Source organism: Lagenorhynchus albirostris, chromosome 6 (assembly GCF_949774975.1).
Source record: "Lagenorhynchus albirostris chromosome 6, mLagAlb1.1, whole genome shotgun sequence".
In the NCBI taxonomy this organism is placed as follows: Eukaryota; Metazoa; Chordata; class Mammalia; order Artiodactyla; family Delphinidae; genus Lagenorhynchus; species Lagenorhynchus albirostris.
In genome coordinates, this window is record NC_083100.1 from 57,679,266 (window position 1) to 57,702,655 (window position 23,390).

At 40.8% G+C, this 23,390-nt stretch overlaps 2 protein-coding genes and 1 non-coding gene across 11 annotated transcripts in view; 2 read left to right on the forward strand and 1 right to left on the reverse strand.

Moving 5' to 3' along the window:
- Nucleotides 1–4,582: 4,582 nt before the first annotated feature.
- On the reverse strand, nucleotides 4,583–4,687 carry LOC132522561 (U6 spliceosomal RNA). Its single transcript, XR_009541297.1, has one exon. It is a non-coding gene; the product is annotated as a U6 spliceosomal RNA (small nuclear RNA).
- A 4,047-nt stretch (nucleotides 4,688–8,734) lies between these two features.
- ATP5MC3 (ATP synthase membrane subunit c locus 3) lies at nucleotides 8,735–12,723 on the forward strand. The gene is made up of 5 exons (XM_060152613.1): nucleotides 8,735–8,845; nucleotides 9,033–9,144; nucleotides 10,342–10,419; nucleotides 11,308–11,501; nucleotides 12,195–12,723. Exons 2-5 carry the CDS (start codon nucleotides 9,106–9,108, stop codon nucleotides 12,307–12,309), a joined length of 426 nt encoding a protein of 141 aa, XP_060008596.1. The 5' UTR covers nucleotides 8,735–8,845; nucleotides 9,033–9,105; the 3' UTR covers nucleotides 12,310–12,723.
- Nucleotides 12,724–22,647: 9,924 nt separating this feature from the next.
- ATF2 (activating transcription factor 2) overlaps nucleotides 22,648–23,390 on the forward strand; it is an 87,381-nt gene continuing 86,638 nt past the window's right edge. For 7 of the 9 annotated variants that reach the window (XR_009541152.1, XR_009541153.1, XM_060152602.1 and 4 more), the window contains exon 1: nucleotides 22,648–22,782. The gene's annotated coding sequence lies outside the window, so the exon portion shown is untranslated. The remainder of the gene's footprint in view (nucleotides 22,783–23,390) is intronic. The other 2 variants (XM_060152603.1, XM_060152601.1) reach the window with 1 other exon arrangement.

Sequence of the window (23,390 nt, forward strand, 5' to 3'; positions counted from 1 at the left end):
TCCCTAGTGGTCTAGTGGTTAGGATTCAGCGCTTCCACTGCTGTGGCCTGGGTTCAGTCCCTGGTTGAGGAACTGAGATCCCTTAAGCCGTACAGCCAACAAAAAAAAAAAAAAAAAAAAAAGAGTAGAGTAGTACTAGTGAGGTATTGGCCTAAATAGGGTAGTCTCAGTGGGGGAAGAAAAGAAAGGAAGGAATGTGTCTAGACTTAGTTCATAGTACCACCTAGATCAGACCTCTGAATAGTCAAAAAGTATGAATTAGGAAGCCTGTGACTTTTACTGTGCAATAAGCTATCAATGACACTGACTCATCATTGAATTGACACTGGCCCATGTTTCCTGACCCTCCCTCTATTCCCTTTCTGGCCAACAGCCTATCATTAGTGATTCTCCTCTAGCTGCCCTCTTCCTGCAGGTTTTCTACCCTAAGAGCAACTTGGAGGCCAACCTGGAAAGCTATTTCTAGTCTTCTAGAAGTCACTGTGGTTCAGAAAGTATATTCTGTTGCTTTATGCTCAAGAGCATTTCAGCAGCACTGTTATATACCAGCTTCCTATATCTGCCTGCCTAGAGATATCAGTCTTCTCTTTTGATATACTTCTGTCCAGTTTCTTGGGTACCTGGCTTTTTTTCTGTCCTCCAGTAAGCTGGCTAGTATACCTACTATGCTCTTGGAGATCATGTCCTCTTCTGTCAGAGCACATCCCTGCTACTCATCTCCCAGGCCTTGTACTAAACTAAGATCCATAATGAATGGCCCATGCCACATAACACTGGGCACCTTGGCTGCCTGGATTCCAAAGTCAAGGCCCCATCCCATCTCCTTGATTTGACCCATGCCTGGAATCACCAAAATTTGACCTCTGTATTAGTTTTCTACTGCTGCTATAACAAATTACCACAAACTGGGTACCTTAAAAAAACAAACACAAATTTATTATTTTACTGTTTTGGAGGACAGAATTTTGAAATGGGTCTCACTGGCCTAAAATCAAGGTATTGGCAGGGCTGCATTCCTTCTGGAAGCTCTGGGAGAGAATCCATTACCTTGCCTTTCTAGATTTTGGAGGCTGCCTGAATCCCTTGGCTGGTGGCCTTCTTCCATTTCCTCAAAGCCAGTAACAGCCAGAGTCTTTCTCATGCTGTATCTGACTCTGCTTCTAGGGTCATATCTCCTTCTCTGACTATCCAGCCTCCCTGTTTCATTTATAAGGACCCTTGTGATTACATTGTGCCTACCCAGATAATCCAGGATAATCTCTTCATGTCAAAACCCTTAACCTAACCACATCTGCAAAGTCCCTTTCACCATCTAAGGTAACATATTCACAGATTCTGGGGTTTAGGACATGGACATCTTTGGGGAAGGGCATTCTGCCTACCAAAAGCACCCTCCAAATTTATCTGAAAAAGTCACAGCCTTTGTATGGGGGAAGAAGTTACCACTTCTGACCCTGAGTTTAACCTGAACTCCTTATACCTGGTCCCTCCCTTCCAGTTCATTCCCCAGAGCTCTCAACATGCTGTCGTGCTGTTGATCAGATGAGGTTAACTGATGCTGATCAGATGTAGGATGTAATGTAAGAAACACTAAGATATTTTGCCAAGAGGTTGAAAGATAGTGAGGAAACAGTGTAGTGGAAGGGTTTGATTGAAGTTAACTCTTGAGAAATTAAAATTGTTAGGATCTTAATAAAAGGATTATATACAATTTGCCAGTTTAGTTTTCAGAAAGGTGGACTATCTACCTGGTATATAATACATACCATATTGTTGTGTATTAGTGTACCCTCTATTAATGTACCCATGGCCACAGGCCATGGGTTGAGCAGACCAGAAAGAGGAAGGTCTGACAATAAATCCTTCCTCCTAAAGCTGAGGTCCTTGCAATCATGAAGTAGGCAATGGTTGGGTAAGAAGTGAGCAAAACCATGCTTTCCTAGCACGACCTATCTCCTGGTACATCAGTTTCACTGAAGAATAATAAAGTGGAGAATTAAGTAATTTAATTGGTAATTTAAAGCATTTTAAATTATCTCAATTTCTACAATAGAGTATCATATAAACATTGCAGGATTTTTTTTAACATAAAATAGAACAGGGCCTTTTGAAAAGTTTCCCTGATCCTTTAAGGCTGTACTCCTATAGCGGGTCTGCTTGTATTCCTCAGCTGGTAGGACTTCTCTGGTAGAACAAGCTGAGAGAACTCCCTTATATGGTCAAGAAAGGCAGATGGAATCTCACCAAAGAACAACCTGGAGCAACTGGTAGAATCTGCAGTTCAATAACCTGTGTCTACCATGAATATATGGCCATTCTCCTGAATGATTGACCAGCCCCATAATACTGTATAAGACTGAGCAAAAAATATGACCAGATAAAAGAAGTTCCACGTGTGACTTTCCAAACTGGAATGTTCTCATCACAATGAGGGAATAGGACCCTCTAAATTAAAGATTTTATCTACTATGAACTTTGCTTTTCCTATAGCTATTGACCACTGGTGTTTTTCTGGCCATGTTTTCCACTTCAAGTTCAAATACAAGTTGCTATATTTAAAACGTACACATTTTGCTTATGCTCTCCTCTAGTTCAAATCAAGAAAGGCAATTTCAGCAAGCACTCTAACTTAATCCTTGAGGCTTAAATGAACCTTAAGGTTTATAGACCCCATTTTGTGAAATGTGTCTCCTTGATATTTTGCCTCTGAAAACAATGCTTCCCTTAAAATTAATACAGAGCCCTCACTACTTTAAGCCAAGTTCCCTGGCTTGGGGACATGACATAGGAAACTAACCTTGGTAGTAAAGCCCATAGATCAGAAATGCTTAGATAGGTGAGATTGGTAAGGAAAAGCCTGAGACTATTTGTCTGAACAAACTGGAATAACTGACTAAAGTAATGGAATAACTGACTAAAATCAGTGATGTAAGAGGTGGCCAAGGAGAGTGACTCGTGCCGTGTAACCATATTATTCTTACACAGAGCCACGATAATCCAAAAGTGGAAAGAAAACAAAGCATTACTCAGCATGGGGCACTTGTACCATATGGAAACCCTGTAATTCCCTAAATTGATGTAAGACCTTCATTTATCACATAGCACTAGGACTAGAAATATGACCCTTAAAGACCTCACTGAGGCTAGAGTAGCAAAAAAATTGATAAGCAAAAGTCCTCTCAAACATTTTGTTAGTGTTGTGAAATCTCTTATCTCTTAACAGTAAGTTCAGTATCTGGGTCCATTGATTATGAATGGATTTAATTTCTCGAAGGAGAATAAGGACTTACATTTGCATTTGGTTGTCTTAAAATATAGCCGAGGGAATTCCCTGGTGGTCCAATGGGTAGGACTCAGTGCTTCCACTGCTGTGGGCCCGGGTTCAATCCCTGATCAGGTAACTAAGATCCCACATGCCGCGCAGCACAGCCAGAAAAAAAAAAATTATACACACACACACACACACACACAGCTGAAACTGACAATATACTTTCCTATCACATACAGGAAACTCCAGCCAACATATAGATAAGAAGGTATACACACCCACACCCACACCCACGTGACGCTTTAAAACAGGAATAGCCTTACCATGGAGAGGTTAGAGTTTGAATATAAAAGTACACCGAAGCCCATCACCAAAAACTGAAATTCAACATTTAATAATGCTTCCCTTTGGTTTCATTAATACAAGTGCCATAGAAGGGATAATATAATACATTTATCAATTATTATGAAGTATTAAAACTTTCCTAACATATTGGTTTTTTACATTTTAAAGTAATGCTTATGGTAACATATCAAATAATACAGAGGTATGTGAAGAAAATTTAATAGTTCCTTCCAACCTCATTGCTCAAAAATGTACTGAGTACCTATTAGTGGGCCAAGCAAGTTCTAGGCTATGTGGATACAGCAATAAACGAAACAAAGTCCCTGTCCTCATAGACTTAGAGTCTAATGTGAGCTACAAACAAACAAGCAGTAAATAATGCCAGGTAGCAATAACTGCTATGGAGAAATATAAGGTTAGGTAAGGGATCCAGGAAGGTCTCTCTTAAGAAGTGACTTGAGCAAAGACTTGAATGAAGTGGAGGTTAAACCATAAACATAAGGTGTTCCAAACTAAAGGAATGAAAAGTGCAGTTCTGTCAGGGGAATATGGTTGGCATGTTGCAGGAATAACAAAGAGGCTGGCGTGCATAAAGCAGATGATCTAGGAGTTGCTTGTCTTTTTATCCATTTGTAGACTCTTTTTACTTACCAAAAGTAAATGTGTGGTTATGTTACCGACTAGATACAGTTAAATTCAGTTGTTTCATTTACTTTCAATTTGTAGGGATTTAAATTTTTTTTACTTCTATAAATGGTTTGCATGGTTCCAAATTCAAATCCAGAAAGCAAAGCATATTCAAAGAGGTTTAGCTTCTATTCTTGTTCTCTCTAATCTATTCCTTCCACCATAGGTAACCATCGATAAACCTTCTATTTTTTAAACACAGGAAATGCATTTGTAATTCTCTCCCTTTCTTAGATGCATTCACATCCCTCCCCACCTGTGAGGGAAATGGTAGCAAATTATTAAAACATGGAATACGTGATAAATTTGAGTGTCATCCATGCACAGGTGCCATGTTAGTCTTCTCTGTATCATTATAATTTTCATATATGCACTGCTGAAGCAAGCAATAAGTTAGATTTTACATGGATAAGAGTTCAGAAGCTGGACACTGCCTGGAAAGAGATGGCTTCAGTAGGTGCCACCATGGAGAGCCTAACATAGCCAGGAGACACCAAGAAGGTACGAGGTGCCGGCAGAGAGAGTAAGTTGCCGAAGGATGGACCAAAGGCATTGAGAAAAGAAGTGAAAGTTTGACCACAGACAGACCTTGCCTACCTCACAACCCAGCCCAGGGCCTATTATGCTTCAGCTGATGTCCCATTCCTGCCAATATTCTATTGTATCATAGAACAGGTCAATAAAGGGCTTTACTGTTTTGTTTTTTAATGAATTCTTTAGGCACATGAGAATATACACACAGAATCCTTCTTAGGCACAGAAAAAATGTTTGTTTGAACAAATTCATGCCACAAAGCAAAAATATGTTCCTCAAGTTCTGTAAGTTTGAATTTTGCAGTATGAGCAAGAAAAAGAAATTCTAGAGGTCATTCCAATTTTTCCCAACAGCCTAAAATTTTAGTTAAAAGAGAAGAATAATAAAGTTTCTGCAAATTACTTCGAATATACTAAGTACCCTATTTATTACTGAGCAAACTTTACTGAGTGACTACTATGTTTAATACTCTACATTAGGTGCTGTGGAAGACATAAATACAAATTAGACCTAATCCCTGCCCTTGAGAATCTTACCATCTGTGCTAGTTAGTAATTTATGACTTCTCCACTAGAAATCCATCTTTCTATGCCTTGTTTCTGTTCTACAACTGGACCCAATAGGCATTTCTGCTATGACAACTGGCAAAATGTTAGGCTTGGCCAATAGAGGGCACTGGAAAGACACTGTGAGGCCAGAAGAGGAGGAAGGACTTTCCTTTCTTCTTCAGGTGGGTTGGCTTGCAGCAGAGGCCTGGTTGTGTTCACCTCGGCAATCCTCATGGTTCACTTGTGGCCCGTGCCTTCAGCAAGTTTCTTCACCACAAGTGAACTTCAAGTTCCTGTGACAGCCATGTCCTCTCCTCTAAATTTCTAAGTTTTTCATTACTATTCACTCTTACTCAGCCAAAGGTAGTAGCTATTCCTATAGTTCCTATGGTTTATCTCTAGGCTTTCTATCCTGTGCCATTGATCTATATTTCTGTTTTTGTGCCAGTACCATACTGTCTTGATTACTGTAGCTTTGTAATATAGTCTGAAGTCTGGGAGCCTGATTCCTCCAGCTTTGTTTTTCTTTCTCAAGATTGCTTTGGCTATTCATGGTCTTTTGTGTTTCCATACAAATTGTGAAATTTTTTGTTCTAGTTCTGTGAAAAATGCCATTGGTAGTTTGATAGGGATTGCATTGAATCTGTAGATTGCTTTGGGTAGTATAGTCATTTTCACAATGTTGATTCTTCCAATCCAAGAACATGGTGTATCTCTCCATCTGTTTGTGTCATCTTTAATTTCTTTCATCAGTGTCTTACAGTTTTCTGCATATAGGTCCTTTTGTCTCCTTATCTAGGTTTATTCCTAGATATTTTATTCTTTTTGTTGCAGTGGTAAATGGGAATGTTTCCTTAATTTCTCTTTCAGATTTTTCATCATTAGTGTATAGGAATGCAAGAGATTTCTGTGCATTAATTTTGTATCCTGCTACTTTACCAAATTCATTGACTAGCTCTAGTAGTTTTCTGGTAGCAACTTTAGGATTCTCTACGTATAGTATCATGTCATCTGCAAACAGTGACAGCTTTACTTCTTCTTTTCCAATTTGTATTCCTTTTATTTCTTTTTCTTCTCTGATTGCTGTGGCTAGGACTTCCAAAACTATGTTGAATAATAGTGGTGAGAGTGGACATCCTTGTCTTGTTCCTGATCTTAGAGGAAATGCTTTCAGTTTTTCACCATTGAGGATGATGTTTGCTGTGGGTTTGTCGTATATTGCCTTTATTATGTTGAGGTAGGTTCCCTCTATGCCCACTTTCTGGAGAGTTTTTATCATAAATTGGTGTTGAATTTTGTCGAAAGCTATTTCTGCATCTATTGAGATGATCATATGGTTTTTATTCTTCAATTTGTTAATATGGTGTATCACATTGATTGACTTGCATATATTGAAGAATCCTTGCATTCCTGGGATAAACCCCACTTGATCATGGTGTATGATCCTTTTAAGGTGCTCTTGGATTCTGTTTGCTAGTATTTTGTTGAGGATTTTTGCATCTATGTTCATCAGTGATATTGGCCTGTAAGTTTTCTTTTTTTGTGACATCTTTGTCTGGCTTTGGTATGGGACATTCCATCTTATCTTCTCAGACTGGGATTTATATCATTGGCCTCCTTGGTTCTCAGGCCTTCAGATTCCAATTGAATTATACCACCAGCTTTCCTGAGTCTCCAGCTTGGAACATCAGCTCATGGGACTTCTCAGCTTCTATAACCACATAAGCCCATTCCTCATGGTTATCGTGTCAGTCTGTCTGTCTCTCTCTCTATATATAAACAATAGTGCTCTGTACTACTCAGGGTTCTCCACAGAAGCAGAACCTGTAGGATCCTACTGAGGGAGGTCAGTTTTTCTTCCAGCTGGTTCTGTTTCTCTGGAGAACTCTGACTAATACAGAGCATTATTGTTTATTCTACTTTAAGCATCACAGGACATCTTACCACATACTTCAGGCAAGAACTGAGTACTTGAGAAAATATACTAATAATTTCTCTTTGAACTGCACGTATGCATTATCTCTATTTTATGGGCTAAAGATTGAAACTGGGGACTTCCCTGGTGGTCCAGTGGTTAAGAATCCGCCTTCCAATGCAGGGGATATGGGTTTAATCCCTGGTCCGGGAAGATCCCACATGCCACAGGGCAACTAAGCCCACATGCCTCAACTAGAGAGCCAGCGCGCTGCAACTGGAGAGAAGCCTGCGTGCTGCAACGAAGATCCCGCGTGCTGCAACTAAGACCTGACACAGCCAAAAATAAAAATTAATTAATTTTAAAAAAGAGATTGAAACTAAAATGATTAGCTCGTGTGTGATTTTGAAGCATTTGTCTGTGAAGTTAGATCAGTGACAAAGTCTTATTCACTCTTCAAATTTTAGTTCTGAGGGCTTCTCCCCAGGATTACTGCTAGATGATACTGCACCTTTGTGCCAACTAGAAGAAGAAGTGATCCTCTGGGTCCATGTTGTACCAGGGCTCTAGACCAAGTGGGTAGGATTTCAGTCCCCAGCCATCCCATCATCTGGGCACACTAGATATTTATTCTTTTATGTTGACTTGTATCACCTCTGATAGCCACTTGTTAGAACTATTAAGTCAGATTTACAGAATTCAAGGACTCAACAGAAGTCCAGAAAGAGCCATTTTTCTGAGACATTTCTGTATTCATCTGAAGTCCAAAGTTACCAAAAACAAGTGTTAAAGTTGGGTCAGTTTTGAAAAAACTCAGACTTTCTTTAGTCCCTGGCCCTACATGAAAAAACATTTACAATCCCTTAATTCTCCCAACCATGGGTCTGGGATTGAAAAACCGACCTGCCTCACTTTACCAAGAGGCAATTTTGTGCCCAAGTCACTAAGCTCTTAGATCTATTCATTTGCTTATTCCTTTGTCCCAGTAGGTCAGGCCCACTTTCACCCAAAAGATTATTCCAGACTCTGGAACCTTTTCCAGATTCCTTTAAAGAAATGTATTTTCACTTTGCTGGGAACCCTAACTGCTTCTGCCAAGCAGAGAATGAACCGTTTCCCCACACTGAGTCCCATTTCACAGAGGAGAATGACCAGGAAGGGAGCTCCTCTATGAAAGGGACCTAGAAACTGATAAAAGGCCAAATCTCATCAACTGAAAGACAAAGTCCCACTATCCTCCGACCAGCCTAGATCAAAGGCGAAACAACTTGTTCGGTTCTCTCTGCCTGGGCTGGTCTTTATTTCTTCTTTTTGTCTCTCCGCCACCCTCTGCTCCTCAGTCCGTCTCCGGGCGGTTGTCGCTGCCTTTCCCGACTGGTTACCAATAAAGTTGTTACACAGTGACCTTGAGCGTCTTCCCAGCTGTACCCGATTCCCCGCCTTCTGCATCCGGGTGCCGCGGCGCGGATAAGAGCCGGACCGCGCCTGCGCACCCAGCCCCATTCCTTCGACCTCTGCTGATTCGGCCGCTGCCACCTCCTGGGAAGGTAAGCGGAGGGTGCGGGAGCCGGACCTGGCCGAGGTGGAGCCGCGCCCAGGAGGGACCCATTCATTCTGCTGTCGCCTCGCTTGGCACGGGACCCGAGCTGACTGCGTGCACGGGAGCCCGCTGGACCTGGGTGGAAGGACGGGCCCTCGGAGGGCACTTGACCTTAAGCCTCTTTGCCTCCGCAGAGAGGAAGCGGGAGAGGAGCCCTAGCCGCTTGTCACCCAAGTCCTCCAGCCGCGCCGCCCCGAAGAGTGCAAGATGTTCGCCTGCGCCAAGCTCGCCTGCACCCCAGCTCTGGTGCGTAGCCCAGGCTGGGCCGGGGGCTCGAGGCCCCGACCACTTGGCCCGGGCGTCCACGTTGTTGAACGGGTCACCTCGGGGCAGGACACACCGCCCTCTCGGGACAGCTCTCCCTAGCCCCATAACCTCTGTGTCCTTTTCTCCCTTTCCTCCTCTTCCTGGGGCTTCTCATTCCGCTCCTCCCTTCCACTCGCGGGGTGGAGAGCCGCCGAGGCCTAGCTGTCAGGCCCAGCTCGGTGTAGGTCAAACCCTCCTTGCCCCTCGTTCCGGAGCGGCCCCCCACCCCACCTCCTCCGACACCCTGTTGGATCGCGGCCTCGCAAGGGTTGGGGTGCAGTGGAGGGTGGAGGGGGCCCCTGAGGCCTAGCGTTGCGGCTGCACTCTCACTTGCTGATCTGTAGGTCAGTCTCGCTGCTGCAGAGGGAGGGACTTTCCTCACCCTGTGTGGGCGGAGGCGGCTGGTGCAGGACCCGAAAATCTCTCCTCCTGCTTCTGGGATGTTATTTCCAAAACCATTTTGGACACTTTTGATGACGTGAAGATCTCGGGGGTTTGTCTTAGAGAATCAGGTCTTGGTTCTGAAGGGGTTTTCTGTGACCTTAATTTAGTGGACACTCAAGGGCGGAGAAGGTGGACTGGAACGTGTCCTTATGGTCAGAGTATTTCAACGATTGTTCTTCCACTGATGTGGAATTGCTTAAGCTGCTTTTTAATTCTATGATTAATGGACATATAAGAATATCCTAGAAATAGCGGGAGCTCATGTTAACTAATGGGCTATTTAAAATGACACGCTGTTTATAGTGCTGTTGTACCTACTTGTTGATCCACTTAAACTTAACCAAAGAATGTGGGGTGTTTATTGCTGGTTTTCTGATCTGAATTGTGGCGCTACAATAATTGAAATTTTAAAAGCAATACTTATTCTTTTTAACTAATTGTTCTTAGAAGTTTTGTTCAGGATATCACAAATACATTATGAAGCAAGCTTTAAAATTGCATTAACAATTTTATTAAAATTGCTTTGTACCTTGAAAAATGACCAAACAGACAAGATAAGAATCAATAGAGGAAAGTCATAATTTTTCTTACTCATTTTTGCAGTTTGCCTTTTTAGAATTCATGGTGCAAGAAGGGTCATTGAAGTTTTATCTGTATTTTTACTTAATACATGGAATCTTTTTTCATTAACAGATCCGAGCTGGATCCAGAGTTGCATACAGACCAATTTCTGCATCAGTGTTATCTCGACCAGAGGCTAGGACTGGAGAGGTAAATGTAGTAATAATAGAAATTAAGTAACACTACCAAATAAGCCTTATGGTTTCGATTAAAGTGAAGGGGAAAAACCTCATTAATGAGTGGTCTGAGAGGGTCCTTTCCACCCTTTCATCCAAAAAATTTGCAGAGAATGAGCCAATGAAAGAAACTTCTGTATCCAAAACTTATCCATCTGAATTGGCTAAGAAATATAGTCAGTATATATACTTAAGTATATGGTTTTGAGTTGCCTGTATTTAAGATTATGATAGCAACAGTTACTGAACAGCCTACTCTATTAAAAAGCATATGCAGGGCTTCCCTGGTGGCGCAGTGGTTAAGAATCTGCCTGCCAATGCAGGGGATATGGGTTCGAGCCGTGGTCCAGGAAGATCCCACATGCCGTGGAGCAACTTAGCCCGTACACCACAACTACTGAGCCTGTGCTCTAGAGCCTGCAAGCCATAACTACTGAGCCCACATGCCACAACTACTGAAGCCTGCACACCTAGAGCCCGTGCTCTGCAACAAGAGAAGCCACTGCAATGAGAAGCCTGCTCACTGCAACGAAGGGTAGCCCCTGCTCGCCACAACTAGAGAAAGCCCATGTGCAGCAATGAAGACCCAATGCAGCCAAAAATAAATTAATTAATTCAAAATTAAAAGCATATGCACGTACACCGTTTCTTAATTTTCAAAAACTTTATGCAGTGTGATATTGCTGTTCCTATTCTGCAAGATGGGAATTATTCTAAGCCCCAGATTTTTCTGTTGTGCCACACCACCTATTCAAACTCAGCTACAAAAATAGAGAAGTGGTTATCATTTTGACAGTACGGTAATTAAAATAGATAACTGTGATTGCTAATTTGACCTTTGCCTTTATTTCCTGTTCTCTAGAGCTCTACGGTATTTAATGGGGCCCAGAATGGTGTGTCTCAGTTAATCCAAAGGGAGTTCCAGACCAGTGCAGTCAGCAGAGACATTGATACTGCGGCCAAATTTATAGGTGCAGGTGCTGCAACAGTAGGAGTGGCTGGTTCTGGTGCTGGTATTGGCACAGTCTTCGGCAGCCTCATCATTGGTTACGCCAGGTAATTCCTGTTGCCAAATAAACTAGTTTAAAAACATGCTTGAAATAATTGGAAACTTAGGAAACTAGTGAAATCATCATAGCTACTTTGTATTAAGTGCCTGTCTGTGTCTTGCATTATACTTTGAGGTCTTTGCATGCAGTTATCTCACTGCTCCCAACACGCCTTGGAGAAACACTGGTTTACCTGTGAAGGACTAGAGACACAGAGGTTATACGGCTTGCCCAAAGTCAAAGCCAGTGTCAGAAAATAAATTATAACTCACTTTGACTTCAGAGTCTGCACTCTTTAATTTTTAAGTTGTAGTGGGAATATAATTAAGAGAGCTCATGCTTTAAAAATATCAGCTTCCGTTTTATTACTTAAGACCTTATTTTTAAACTAACAAATCTTAAAAAGTATAGAACATACTTTCACGGGGATAAGAAGAATGTCAGAATCCCTCAAAATGGATGAAGACTAACCACTTATATTGATATAGAGAGACAGTGCCTCCCTTTCCCCATATGATTAGGAATGAGGAGAAAGGAATGTCAAAGGCAGAACCAAAAGAGAACTAGGCAAAACACTGTTCCAGTACTTTCCAATTTACAAAGATCCTCACGCTAGTAATCTGGTTTTTTAACATTTACCAACCATGTTAAAATTCAAATAATATTTCAAAGTAACAATGATATGTGTTGTCTCTTTTAGAAACCCTTCGCTGAAACAGCAGCTGTTCTCATATGCTATCCTGGGATTTGCCTTGTCTGAAGCTATGGGTCTCTTTTGTTTGATGGTTGCTTTCTTGATTTTGTTTGCCATGTAACAGAAATTACTGCTTGAAATGTTGGCATTCATGTTAATTACAGATGTAATTCTGTGTATCTTACTGTGACTCCAAAAACTGTAGCATTGGTGTCATGAAAATGTACGTTATTTCCAAAGTCATTAAAGATGAAAACTTTAATTTTTGCTGTGATTTGTACTTACCTAATTTAAATTTAGATCATCACAAAGAAGAACATGTATTCAGGCAGAGGCTGTACAAGTCAGAGGAAACTACTGCAGTTGCCCTGGTGATGGAAAAGATCCTAATGTAATTTTTATGGGAATTCTTTTATATAGTGTTCTGAACATTGTAAATTATAGGGCTTTTGTTTATTCGTGTAAAGGGGAAATGTTTGAGTGCTTTGAGCTTCTATGAAATATGATTAATTAAATCAAGATATTAATTACTCAAGATGGTTTTGTGTTTTTAAGGGCTAATAACGTGAATTACAATACTTGGAAGCAGGATCACCTTCCAGGACTAACCTGGCTGGTCTTAACACAGCTGGATCTAAAAATAAATCATGTCGGGTTTTTAGGAATTGAAGCCTTATTAAATGGGTGTTGGGATTAGGGAGGTGATTTTTACTTTTCAGTAGGTCTCACGTTAAGCAGTTGTGTGTCTATAGTGAATCTTATCTGTCTTCTAAGAAGAAACTCAATCTAACTAGCAGCTAGTTTCTTGCTTAAACAAGGCTCTCATTAAAAACCAAATATCAAAAAGTAAACTGAATTTAAATTTAAAGCCAAAAGTTGCTAAAGCATTGCTCATCTTTGATACCAACAAATGTTTATAATAGGAGCCTTGGGAATGACAATTGGTTCAATAGTATTCTGTTTCTAATACTACATGTTGCTTATTGGTCAAATTTTGCCTATTAAAATGAAGAAAGGGGTGCTACTATAGAAAGACTGAGCTTTCCCCCTAGCAAATATATTGTACCATTACATTATTTGTCATCACAGTTTCAGGGTTTCTATAAAAGGTTAGGCTGACAGTTGGAAAGCTTCATTTTATTCCTTTAATCCCTTCTGCCTAATTTGATTTCAGTTAAGAGCCGTCAGCTACAAGGGTTTGTCAAAGTGCAGTGGGAAGACCCATCTCCATCAGAATCACCTAGGATGTCTAAAGTACAAATCCCTACGCTCCAGACCTACTGAATTAGAGTCTTTGGCCTTGAAACTCAGCCATCTGCATTTTTAAAAAGGTTTCTCAGGTAATTTTTGAGCACATTATTTGAGGATCACTAACTTATCTGTATCCTTCCCACTCTCTATAAAGTGTCAGAAACACTAAAGAGCTAGAGCTACTACCACTTTCTGGTTGGTTAATCACCTAGTCTATGTTACATAATTTCCTGGAACCTTCACCTTTTTCTTAAAAGTACTACTCAGTATTTGAATTTAGCAATGTAAAGAAGTATTACATGTATTATATGACCTAGCAATTCCGCAGCTTGGTATATACCCAAAAGAATTACAGGCATTCAACAAAAACTATATACAGATGTTCATAGCAGCACTATTCACAATAGCCAAAAGGTAGAGACAACCAAACTGATGTTTGGATAAACTGATGATAAAATGTGGTATATCCATATAATGGAATATTATTCAGCTATAGAAAAGAATGACGTACTGATGAGCGTTACAACATGAGTGAACCTTGAAAACATGAAAGTGAAAGTGCTTTCACTTGGCTAAGTGAAAGAAGCCAAGCACAAAAGGCTGAATATTTACATGAAATATTCAGAATACACAAATCTGTAGAGACAGGGGAATTCCTTGGTGGTCCAGTGGTTAGGACTCTGCGCTCTCACCACCGAGGACCCAGGTTCAATCCCTGGTTGGGAAACTAAAATCCCACAAGCTGCGCAGTGCCACCAAAAAAAAAAAAAAAGGTCCATAGAGACAGTAGATTAGTGGTTACTAAAGGCTAGTGGGAGTAGAGATTGGGAAGTAACTGCTTAATAGGTGTGGGAGGTCCTTTTGGGGTAACCCGTGTTCTGGTGATGGTTGTACAACATTGTGAATGTACTGAATGCCACTGAATTGTACACTTTAAAATGGTTAAAAGAAAATACATATCTTACTACAATTTACAAAGAAGTACTGCACAATTAACACAAAGTCCATAGTGTAAAATCATATGACATTTTTTAAGTCCTAGGGAAATACTTAGATTAACCAGTCCTCTGTTACAAGTTCATTTTAGGCCAAACAAACAAAAAACCTGCTCTTACTGCTGGTTTGGTGTTTAAAGAGGCCTGAAACATTGATTCTGGAACAGGTTTCTTATAAGACGTGCCCTTAGCTGAGGAAATCCCCTGAGAATGAAAAGGAAATTGTGCTGTGGCTGCCTGGCTTCCAAGTTACTGAGGAAAAAAGAATTCTTTAGAAAATCAGTATAACTTAGAAGTATAACCACAGGCGATCTTACCTTACTTGGAGTAACAAGTTTCTGACGTTGAAAGTACATCACTAGAATACATCTATTTGACAGCAGAAATGTTTATTGTACGCCATTTTTGCAGCAAGTACTACCAGCCTTATAAGCAAATATTAATGGTGTATGCTTTTCACTAACTTCTTAGTTTCTGAACAGAGGCCAATAAAGATATTTTTGCATTGAAGACCAAATGAGTTTTCCATGTTGATAAGTTTGGTCTGTTTAAAAACTCCAAGAGACAAGAGCACCCAAGAGTGGTAGAGTGCTAATTCATCTATTTATTTAGAATACCTAAAGGTATTTCAGATTTCCAGGCATACTTCTTATTTGGTAACATGTTGTTACCTTTCTTCATTGCAGGAATGTGGTATTTTTAATGCCTTTGGGATTAACCCAAAATACAGATTTGAGTATGAAGTGTATGTTTGAACTAAAGAAAAACTTGTCATCTAGCCCCAAACACTAGACATGTATGGAAATAACTAAAACTCAAAGTAGAATGGTGAGTTCCAGAAGAGTGGCAGGAAGTACTAAGATGTTCAGGGGAGTAGAAAGAGTTTTCTAACAATGGAATCACATGAAGAAGAGTTATTTTTCTACAAATTAATACAAACCTTGAACTGGTGGAATGAAGAAAGGCCAGAATAAGAGGGTATCTTAGCTAGTGAAAGCATGTGGTAAGGTTCGGGAGAAACAAGGAGCTGCCTGGGTATGGAAGGGAAATAGTGTAAGATAAGGCTGCAAAGGTAAACAGGGACCAAATTATGTAATTTGTCAGATGTAAAAGTGTGGGTTTTATTCATTTGACCACAGCCAGCCATTGAAGGTCCAGAGCCAAGGAAGTTTAATACAAGAACAGTGTAGGATAGACCGGAGGCAGTAATGGTCAGTGGTTGCTATAGTAGCTTTGCTGAGAGGCAACGAGGGTCCAGTCTAGGATGGCGGCAATGAGTACTTTTTTTTAAAAGAGTCTACAAAAGTTGTATCAGTAGGATTTGATGGGAACCAGTTGGAGGAGGAGAGGGTATGTGCATCAGATAAGTGCCATTCCCTATCCTAGTGACTTCGTATACTATGTCATTTAACTTTCATGACAACCATGCAAAATTGGGATTGGTTTCCAAGATGTAGAGTAAAAAGGCTGAGAGGAGTTAAACAGTTCCCCAAATTACATAGCCATTAAGTGGCAAAGTCAGGATCCAAATTCAGGTCATCTTTGATTGCAAAGCCCATGCTTTGATTTTTAGTATGATTATCTTAGGGATGACAAGGAAAAACTTGATTTGGGGGAAGTTGGTATGTTGTTTTGTAACAGAATTCTAATACAAGATTGAAGCATACTCCTGAAGAGAGACTTGTGGGCTTGAAAAGGGGAAAGGTATGGTATATGATATGGAGTACATGTGAATAAAAGAAGTGCAGAGCAGGAGTAAGGACAGTGACCACTTGTGCCCAAGGGAAGTCAAGGACTCAGGAAAGACCTGAGAAGACCTTATGTTTACACATCAGGTTGATCCTTAGCACAGAGACAGCCTACAACAATAAATAAAAATAATAAAAAGTGCAAATCTTGGGGAAGAAGGAGAATCTGATTTCCAGAGATCCCACATTATTAGATTCAAATGTCCAGTTTTCAACAAAAAATATCACAAAATATTCAAAGAAACAGGAAAGTGTGGTTCGTTAAAAGGAAAAAAAGATCAACAGAATCTGCCCCTGAAAAAGACCTGATGGCAGATCTACTAGGCAAAGACTTTTAAACAACTGTCTTAAAGATGATCAAAGAACTAAAGGAAGATGTGGAGAAAGTCAAAAAAAGAAAAGTATGAACTTTCTGATTTCAAAACTTACAAAAGCTACAGTAATCAAAGCTGTGTGGTGCTGGCATAAAGATAGACATAATAGACCAATGGAATAGAATAGAGAGCCCAGAAATAAACCCTTGCATATATGGCCAAATAATATTTTTACTCTTTTTTTTTGGTATAGGATAGTTGATTGACAATATTGTGTTAGTTTCAGGTGTACGGCAAAGTGATACAATTATTTTTTTCAGATTATATTGCATTATAGGTTATTACAAGGTATTGAATATAATTCCATGTGCTATATAGTAAATCCTTGTTGCTTATCTGTTTTATGTTCAGTAATTTGTATCTGTTAATCCCATACTCCTAATTTGTCCCTTCTTCCCTCCCTCTCCCCTTTGGTAACCATAAGTTTGTTTTCTATGTGAGTCTGTTTCTGTTTTGTATGAAGATTCATTTGTATTGTTTTTTAGATTCCACATATAGGTGATATCATATAGTATTTGTCTTTCTCTGTCTGACTTCACTACGTATAATATTCTCTAGGTCTATCAATGTTGCTACAAAAGGCAATATTTCATGCTTTTTTATGGCTGAGTAATATTTTTTTGTAAAATAATTTTTGACAAAAACGCTAAGACCATTCAATGGAGAAAGGACAGTCTTCAGCAAATGATACTGGGAAAACTGGCTATCCACATGCAAAAGAAAAAAGCTGGACCCTTATTTAACACTGTATACAAAAATTAACTCAAAGTGGATTAAAGACTTAAATGTAAGACCTAAAATTATAAAACTCTTGGAAGAAAACAGGGCAAAGTTTGCAGGACATTGGATTTGGCAATGATTTCTTGAATATGACACCAAAGGCACAGGCAACAAAAGAAAAATTAGATAAATTGGACATCATGAAAATTTTAAAAAATTTGTGCAATAAGAAAACCATCAACGGAATAAAAAGGCAATCCACAGAATGGGAGAAAATATTTGTAAATCATATATCTGATAAGGGATTCATATCCAGACATATAGAGTACTCCTGAAACTCAACAACAAAAAAAACAACCCAACTGAAAAATGACCAAAGGACTTGAATAGACATTTCTCCAAAAAAAAAGATAGTCAAATGGCTAACAAGCACATGAAAAGATGCTCAACATCACTGATCATTAGGGAAATGCAAATCAAAACTACAATGAGATACCACCAAGCACCCACTAGAATAGCTACTATCAAAGAAAAATGGAAAATAACAAATGTTGGCATTGATATGGAGAAAATGGAACCCCTGTGCACAGTAAGTAGGAATGTAAAATGGTATGGCTGCTGTAGAAAACAGTATGGTGTTCCTCAAAAAATTAGAAATAGAATTACCATATGACCCAGCAATTGCACTTCTGGGTATATACTCAAAAGAATCGAAAGCAAGGTCTTGAAGAGATACTTGTACACCCATAGTCATAGCAACGTTGTTCACGATAGCTAAAATGGCAACCCAAGTGTCATCGATGGATGAATGGATAAACAAAATGTGGTATATACATACAGTGGAATATTTTTCAGCCTTGAAAAGAAGGAAATTCTGACACATGCTACACTGCAGATGAACCCTGAGGACATTATGCTAAGTGAAATAAGCCTGTCACAAAAAGACAAACACCATATGTTTTCACTTATATGAGGTACTTAGAGTAGTCAAAATCATGGAGACAAAAGATAGAATTGTGGTTGCTAGGGGCTGAGGTGGGGGAAATGAGGGGGACGGGCAGCTATAGTTTAATGGGTATAGAGTTTTAGTTTACTAGATGAGAAGAGTTATGGAGATGGATGGTGGTGATGGTTGCACAACATTATGAATATATTTATTATAATATGACTGAAATGTACACTTAAAATGGTCAAGATGGTAAATTTTGTGTGTATTTTATCAAAATTTTTTTAAAAGAGAGGGGATCAAGGGCTCAGAGGTTGCAATAAGGTTGAAGATCCATTTCAGTAAGCACCAAAAACTAGACAACTTTTTTAAATTTCAGAGTTCAGATCTTAGAAGTAAGGTAGGTCCAAGGAATGACCAAATTTTGTGATCAAGTTGTTAAGCGGCTAAAGTTGGGTAGAAATTAATGTCCTTGAAGTTAAGTTTAAGGAGAGATTGTAGAGAAATGGGAAATAACATTTAATAACCAAATAAACTATCTCATGCTTCTACTGCAAGTTTTAAAGTCTGTTTGATAGGCTTCCCTGGTGGCGCAGTGGTTGAGAGTCCGCCTGCCGATGCAGGGGATACGGGTTCATGCCCTGGTCCGGGAAGATCCCACATGTCGCGGAGCAGCTAGGCCTGTGAGCCATGGCTGCTGAGCCTGCACGTCTGGAGCCTGTGCTCTGCAGCGGGAGAGGCCACAACAGTGAGAGTCCCGCGTACCGCAAAATTGTGTTTGATAATTTTAGCCAATATGGTTTGTTTTGCATGTTAAGGAGAAGTTTGTATTATTGCAGTACTATCCTCACAAAGCCTTTTAAAATATGATTTCTACACATGAAATTATAAATGAGTTGTTGAATTCTCTACATGCTGAGCATATATAAATTGCATAATTTCATGCTGTTGCTCTACTGCTAATACTATGGACTTAAGACTCTAACACATAGTTCATCAATTACTTGCCCAATCCTTTACATTATTAGGGGAAAAAATTATTTTTTTTCAGATCTAATACCATTCTCCTCTGCCTCAACAAACATAGCAACATTATGCCTTAGTTTGCTTTGTTGGTTGACAAGTAGTAGTGAAAATTTGTCATAGTATAGGATTTATAAAAAACGATAGTATCTTTTAAATAGTTTTTTAAAAAGTATTGGTAGATAGCATGCATTTATTTATACTTCTCTCTTTCCTCCACCTATCCCTATCCTACACTTCCCTCACACACACACACACACACACACACACACACACACAAGCTTACTTGTGCATTCTCCTGTAGGTTTTCTGGTGATGTGTATATCATAATTTACTAGAGCATTGCTACTCAAAGTGATGTCCATGGATCAGCACCATTGGCATCACCTGGGAGCTTGTTAGAACTATAGGTTCTGTAGCCTCGCATCAGATCTTTTGAATCAGAATCTGAATTTTAACAAGGAACCCAGGTGATCTGTATATACATAAAACTCAAAGTTTACAGTGCTTCTCAAAGAAGTACTACCAGAATACTATGATTCCCGGCATGTCATGACTCAGACTCCTTATCTTTCAAAAAGCTGTCAACTGGTTCATTGGAAGACTTGTTTCCTCTTCCCTATTGCAATGTACTGCTAATCCAGTGATTCTTAAAGTGTGGTCTGAGAATTCTGAGGGCCCCAAGAGCCTTTCAGGGAGTTCATGAGGTCCTCCCTTTTCCATTTACATAGTTCTGTGAGGCTAGATTTTCATCATACACTTCAACCAAAACATATTGCAGCAGATCAAATGCAGAAGCAGATACAATAATGCAACTATCTTCTACTAAGCCATGACATAACGATTTGCAAACATGAAAACAATGTCATTCTTCTGTTTTTGTTTTAGAAAATATAATTATTTTTCCCCAAAGTGTTATTTATGTTAAGATGTTGTTATCAGGTGTAGGGTCCCAAAGTCAAAAAGTTTGAGAACCACTGGTCTAATCTGTCAGTGAGAAAACAGGCTGCAATACACATCGCACTTACCAATCAATAGAAATGTCAATTTTGTAAATTGAGGGTAACCTGTCTCCCTAGGTCATATCCTTTCAGCTATCAATCTGTTTATAATCTCTAAAAATTGGCACAGGTTCTCGGCAAGAATCTGTACTTCTTTCTCCCAAATGATTTAAGTACTCTATCTCCTCTTATATGTTTTGTAACTTAGAGCTTCTTTCTCAAAGGAGCTTAAATTTTGAAGAGAGAGGGCTTCCCTGGTGGCGCAGTGGTTGAGAGTCCGCCTGCTGACGCAGGGGACGCGGGTTCGTGCCCCGGTCCGGGAAGATCCCACATGCTGCGGAGCGGCTGGGCCCGTGAGCCATGGCTGCTGAGCCTGCGCGTCTGGAGCCTGTGCTCTGCAACGGGAGAGGCCACAACAGTGAGAGGCCCGCGTACCGCAAAAAAAAAAAGGCCTATCTACTTTGAAATGCCATGACATTTATAACTCATTTGCGCACATTTTAGTGAATATATTCTAGACCGAGCAATCTGTGATCTGTCAGTCACACGTTTTGTCCATCACCATGTTCATCATCAGTAATCTGAACTGCTGAGGTTTTAATAATCAGTGCTACACTACACTAACACTACTACAATGTTACTAATGTTATGTAGAGATGGTACTTTCATTTTAACTTGAGGCATAAACAGTGTCAATTTGGCTTCTTTCAGGGCTCTTGAGTAATGAAATTAGTTTTAAAAGGGGTGAGTTGGCTCACATACATGTATAGAGGCCAGAAACCTGCTAAAAGGTCCAGTGCCATTACAATGTCACTTTTATGGCAGATACCATTATTGAACTGTAGGTTCATATAACTCTCAAATACTATGCCCCACAATCTAACAACAATTTCAGTTTCATTTGAGTTTGGAGATAACGTTTGAGTGCATTTAATGTTCATATGTAAACTTAATACATAATTTTGCTATAGACTAGAAATAATCACTTAATAAGTGGAAAACAAGGCACTGAAAAAAACGTGCTTTTTTAAAAAAAAATTAATGCAAATTTTCGCAGGGTCCCCATCATACTTTTCAAGGGCGCTAGGGTGTATTTATTGAACAATCAATATCCCTACCTTTAACATTCGAAACATTTAAGTTGTAAAGAGAATCATAGAACAACATTAAGAAATATTTTCAGCACTTCTCTTTGTTTGTAGGAATGTATCTGTGTCAACTGAAGAGCAATAAATACGGTCTTTTTTGTCCTTTATGTTAATCAAATGATTCGCTCCCCCGCCCCGCATTCTTTTTAAACAGCTACTTTCAAAGCTTGACAGTTATTTCCTAGGCATTGCATCGGCCTATTAAGCAGTAGGACAGTATTACGGAAAGAGTGCTATTTCTACGCCGTATTAATTTGGTGTCCTTTGGTCCTCTCAAGTGTTAATACGGAGTTGCTGATGTTTTAAAGGTTTGGAATTCTCTCTACTAAAATTGATATTTTTTATCTATAACTGCTAAGTAAAGGAAAATTGATAAAATAGGATACACCATAATATGGAGGATTTTCCTCTTGCACTATTTTAAGTTAGGGAGATATAGTGGAAGGCACTGTATTTCCTTTTAGTAAGTTACTTAGAACATAATTGTATGCTAACATCATACACTACTGGGCGCTGAGAGCCGGAGGAATCAGTTCCAGCTACAGCTTAGTAAAATTCGAACAAACTCCATTCATGGTAAAGGCTTATTTCATTTATTTCGGAACTGACATCTTGCTTCCCCGTTTCAGGCGCGTAGGGGGCTTAGGGGGTAATTTCCAGCAAACTCCGCGGCTTCTAAACCGAAGCTCTCCTTCTCAGGCTTCAGTGCAGCCGGAAGGTGGGTTTCAGTGCGCGCCTCCCTACGCTTTACCCTCCTCCCTACCAAGGGCCGGGAAATGACAGCAACGGAAATACCAGGTTTCCGGAGCTGGGCTCAGAGGATTCCTCCTGCTTTCTCTCCCGCCACCGGCAGCCTTCCCAGAGTTCACCTTTCCTCCCTGCACACCATCAACCTCCTCACGCGACCTCAACATCCACCTGCTCCAGCGCCCTACACTCGCGCCCACCTCCAGCCGGCTGCCAATCACAGCCTTCCGCAGCTCCCGGGTACAGAGACGCCACTCTACTAACTCCCTGGTCCCGCCCCCTCCAGAACTGCTTCCCGCCCTTCGGGTTCTGTATCCAATAACCAGCGCCCGAGTATTCTTTGGTTCCCGCCCCCTTCCTTAAGCCTGACTGAACCACCTGATCCGGAGGCGCTCTGTCAGAAGGAAGGCAAGAAGGGGCGTGTGCGTGGAGAGGAGGGGCGCGAGAAGAAAGGAGGGATGTCGGGAGGGGGGCGGAGAGAAGGGTTGTCAGTCCGATCTCGCGAGAGAGGACGGAAGCCTGTGGGAGCCCGTGGCCTTTAAAGTGCGGTTCAGTCCTTTCCTCCAGGGGTGGTTTGTAAACACCGCTGAGCTCGGGTCTCCCCAGCGACCGAAAGAAGCATGAACTAGTGACCTGGAAAGGTGAGTAGTGATGAGGAGAGGGCCGCAGGACTGGAGACTGTAGGGATACAGAGAAAGAAGGCACTAACATGGCGACGTCGCTCACCATAGTCCCCACCCCCCTCTTCCCATCACCTCGGGCGCTCCTGCCCGTGCCTGGCCCTCGGGGCGGCTGTGGCTGTGCTGCAGCTTTAGCGGCCCGCGCGGCGTCGGCTTCGGAAGCCCGGCCGAACAGGCCGGACTGTTAGGTAACTGGCATTTGTTGTTCCGGCCCCTCCCCGCTCGCGCGCTTTCCTGACGAGGAGGAAAAAGGAATAACGGCTCCTCTTAGACCCCTCCCCCTGCTATATCGTCCCCTTGTCTGGTCAGTTTGGAGATCCCTGGGGCACACGTCGGATTTGCCGAGGGTGCAAGGAGAGCCCCCTTCAGTCCTTGGGTTGAACAGGAAGAGGGCCGGCTCTGGTCTCCCCACTCAGTGGTTGGGAACTGTATGTGATGGTGGCGAGGGGGAGGATCAGGAGGCGCGGCAGAAAACAGGGTCAGGGTCTCTGGCTGCGGTGGGAGCTGATGGAACAAATGGTATGCAGAACCTGGGAGCTGGAAGTCTCGGCCTTTTCTGTCCTTTCTGC

What these genes read in the sequence shown, in the direction of transcription:
- ATP5MC3 (XM_060152613.1), top strand. Translation starts at nt 9,106, where the DNA reads ATGTTCGCCTGCGCCAAGCTCGCCTGCACCCCAGCTCTG. An exon ending in CAGAGGCTAGGACTGGAGAG is followed by an intron (nt 10,420 to 11,307) that starts GTAAATGTAGTA and finishes CCTGTTCTCTAG; the next exon opens with AGCTCTACGGTATTTAATGG. An exon ending in CTCATCATTGGTTACGCCAG is followed by an intron (nt 11,502 to 12,194) that starts GTAATTCCTGTT and finishes TGTCTCTTTTAG; the next exon opens with AAACCCTTCGCTGAAACAGC.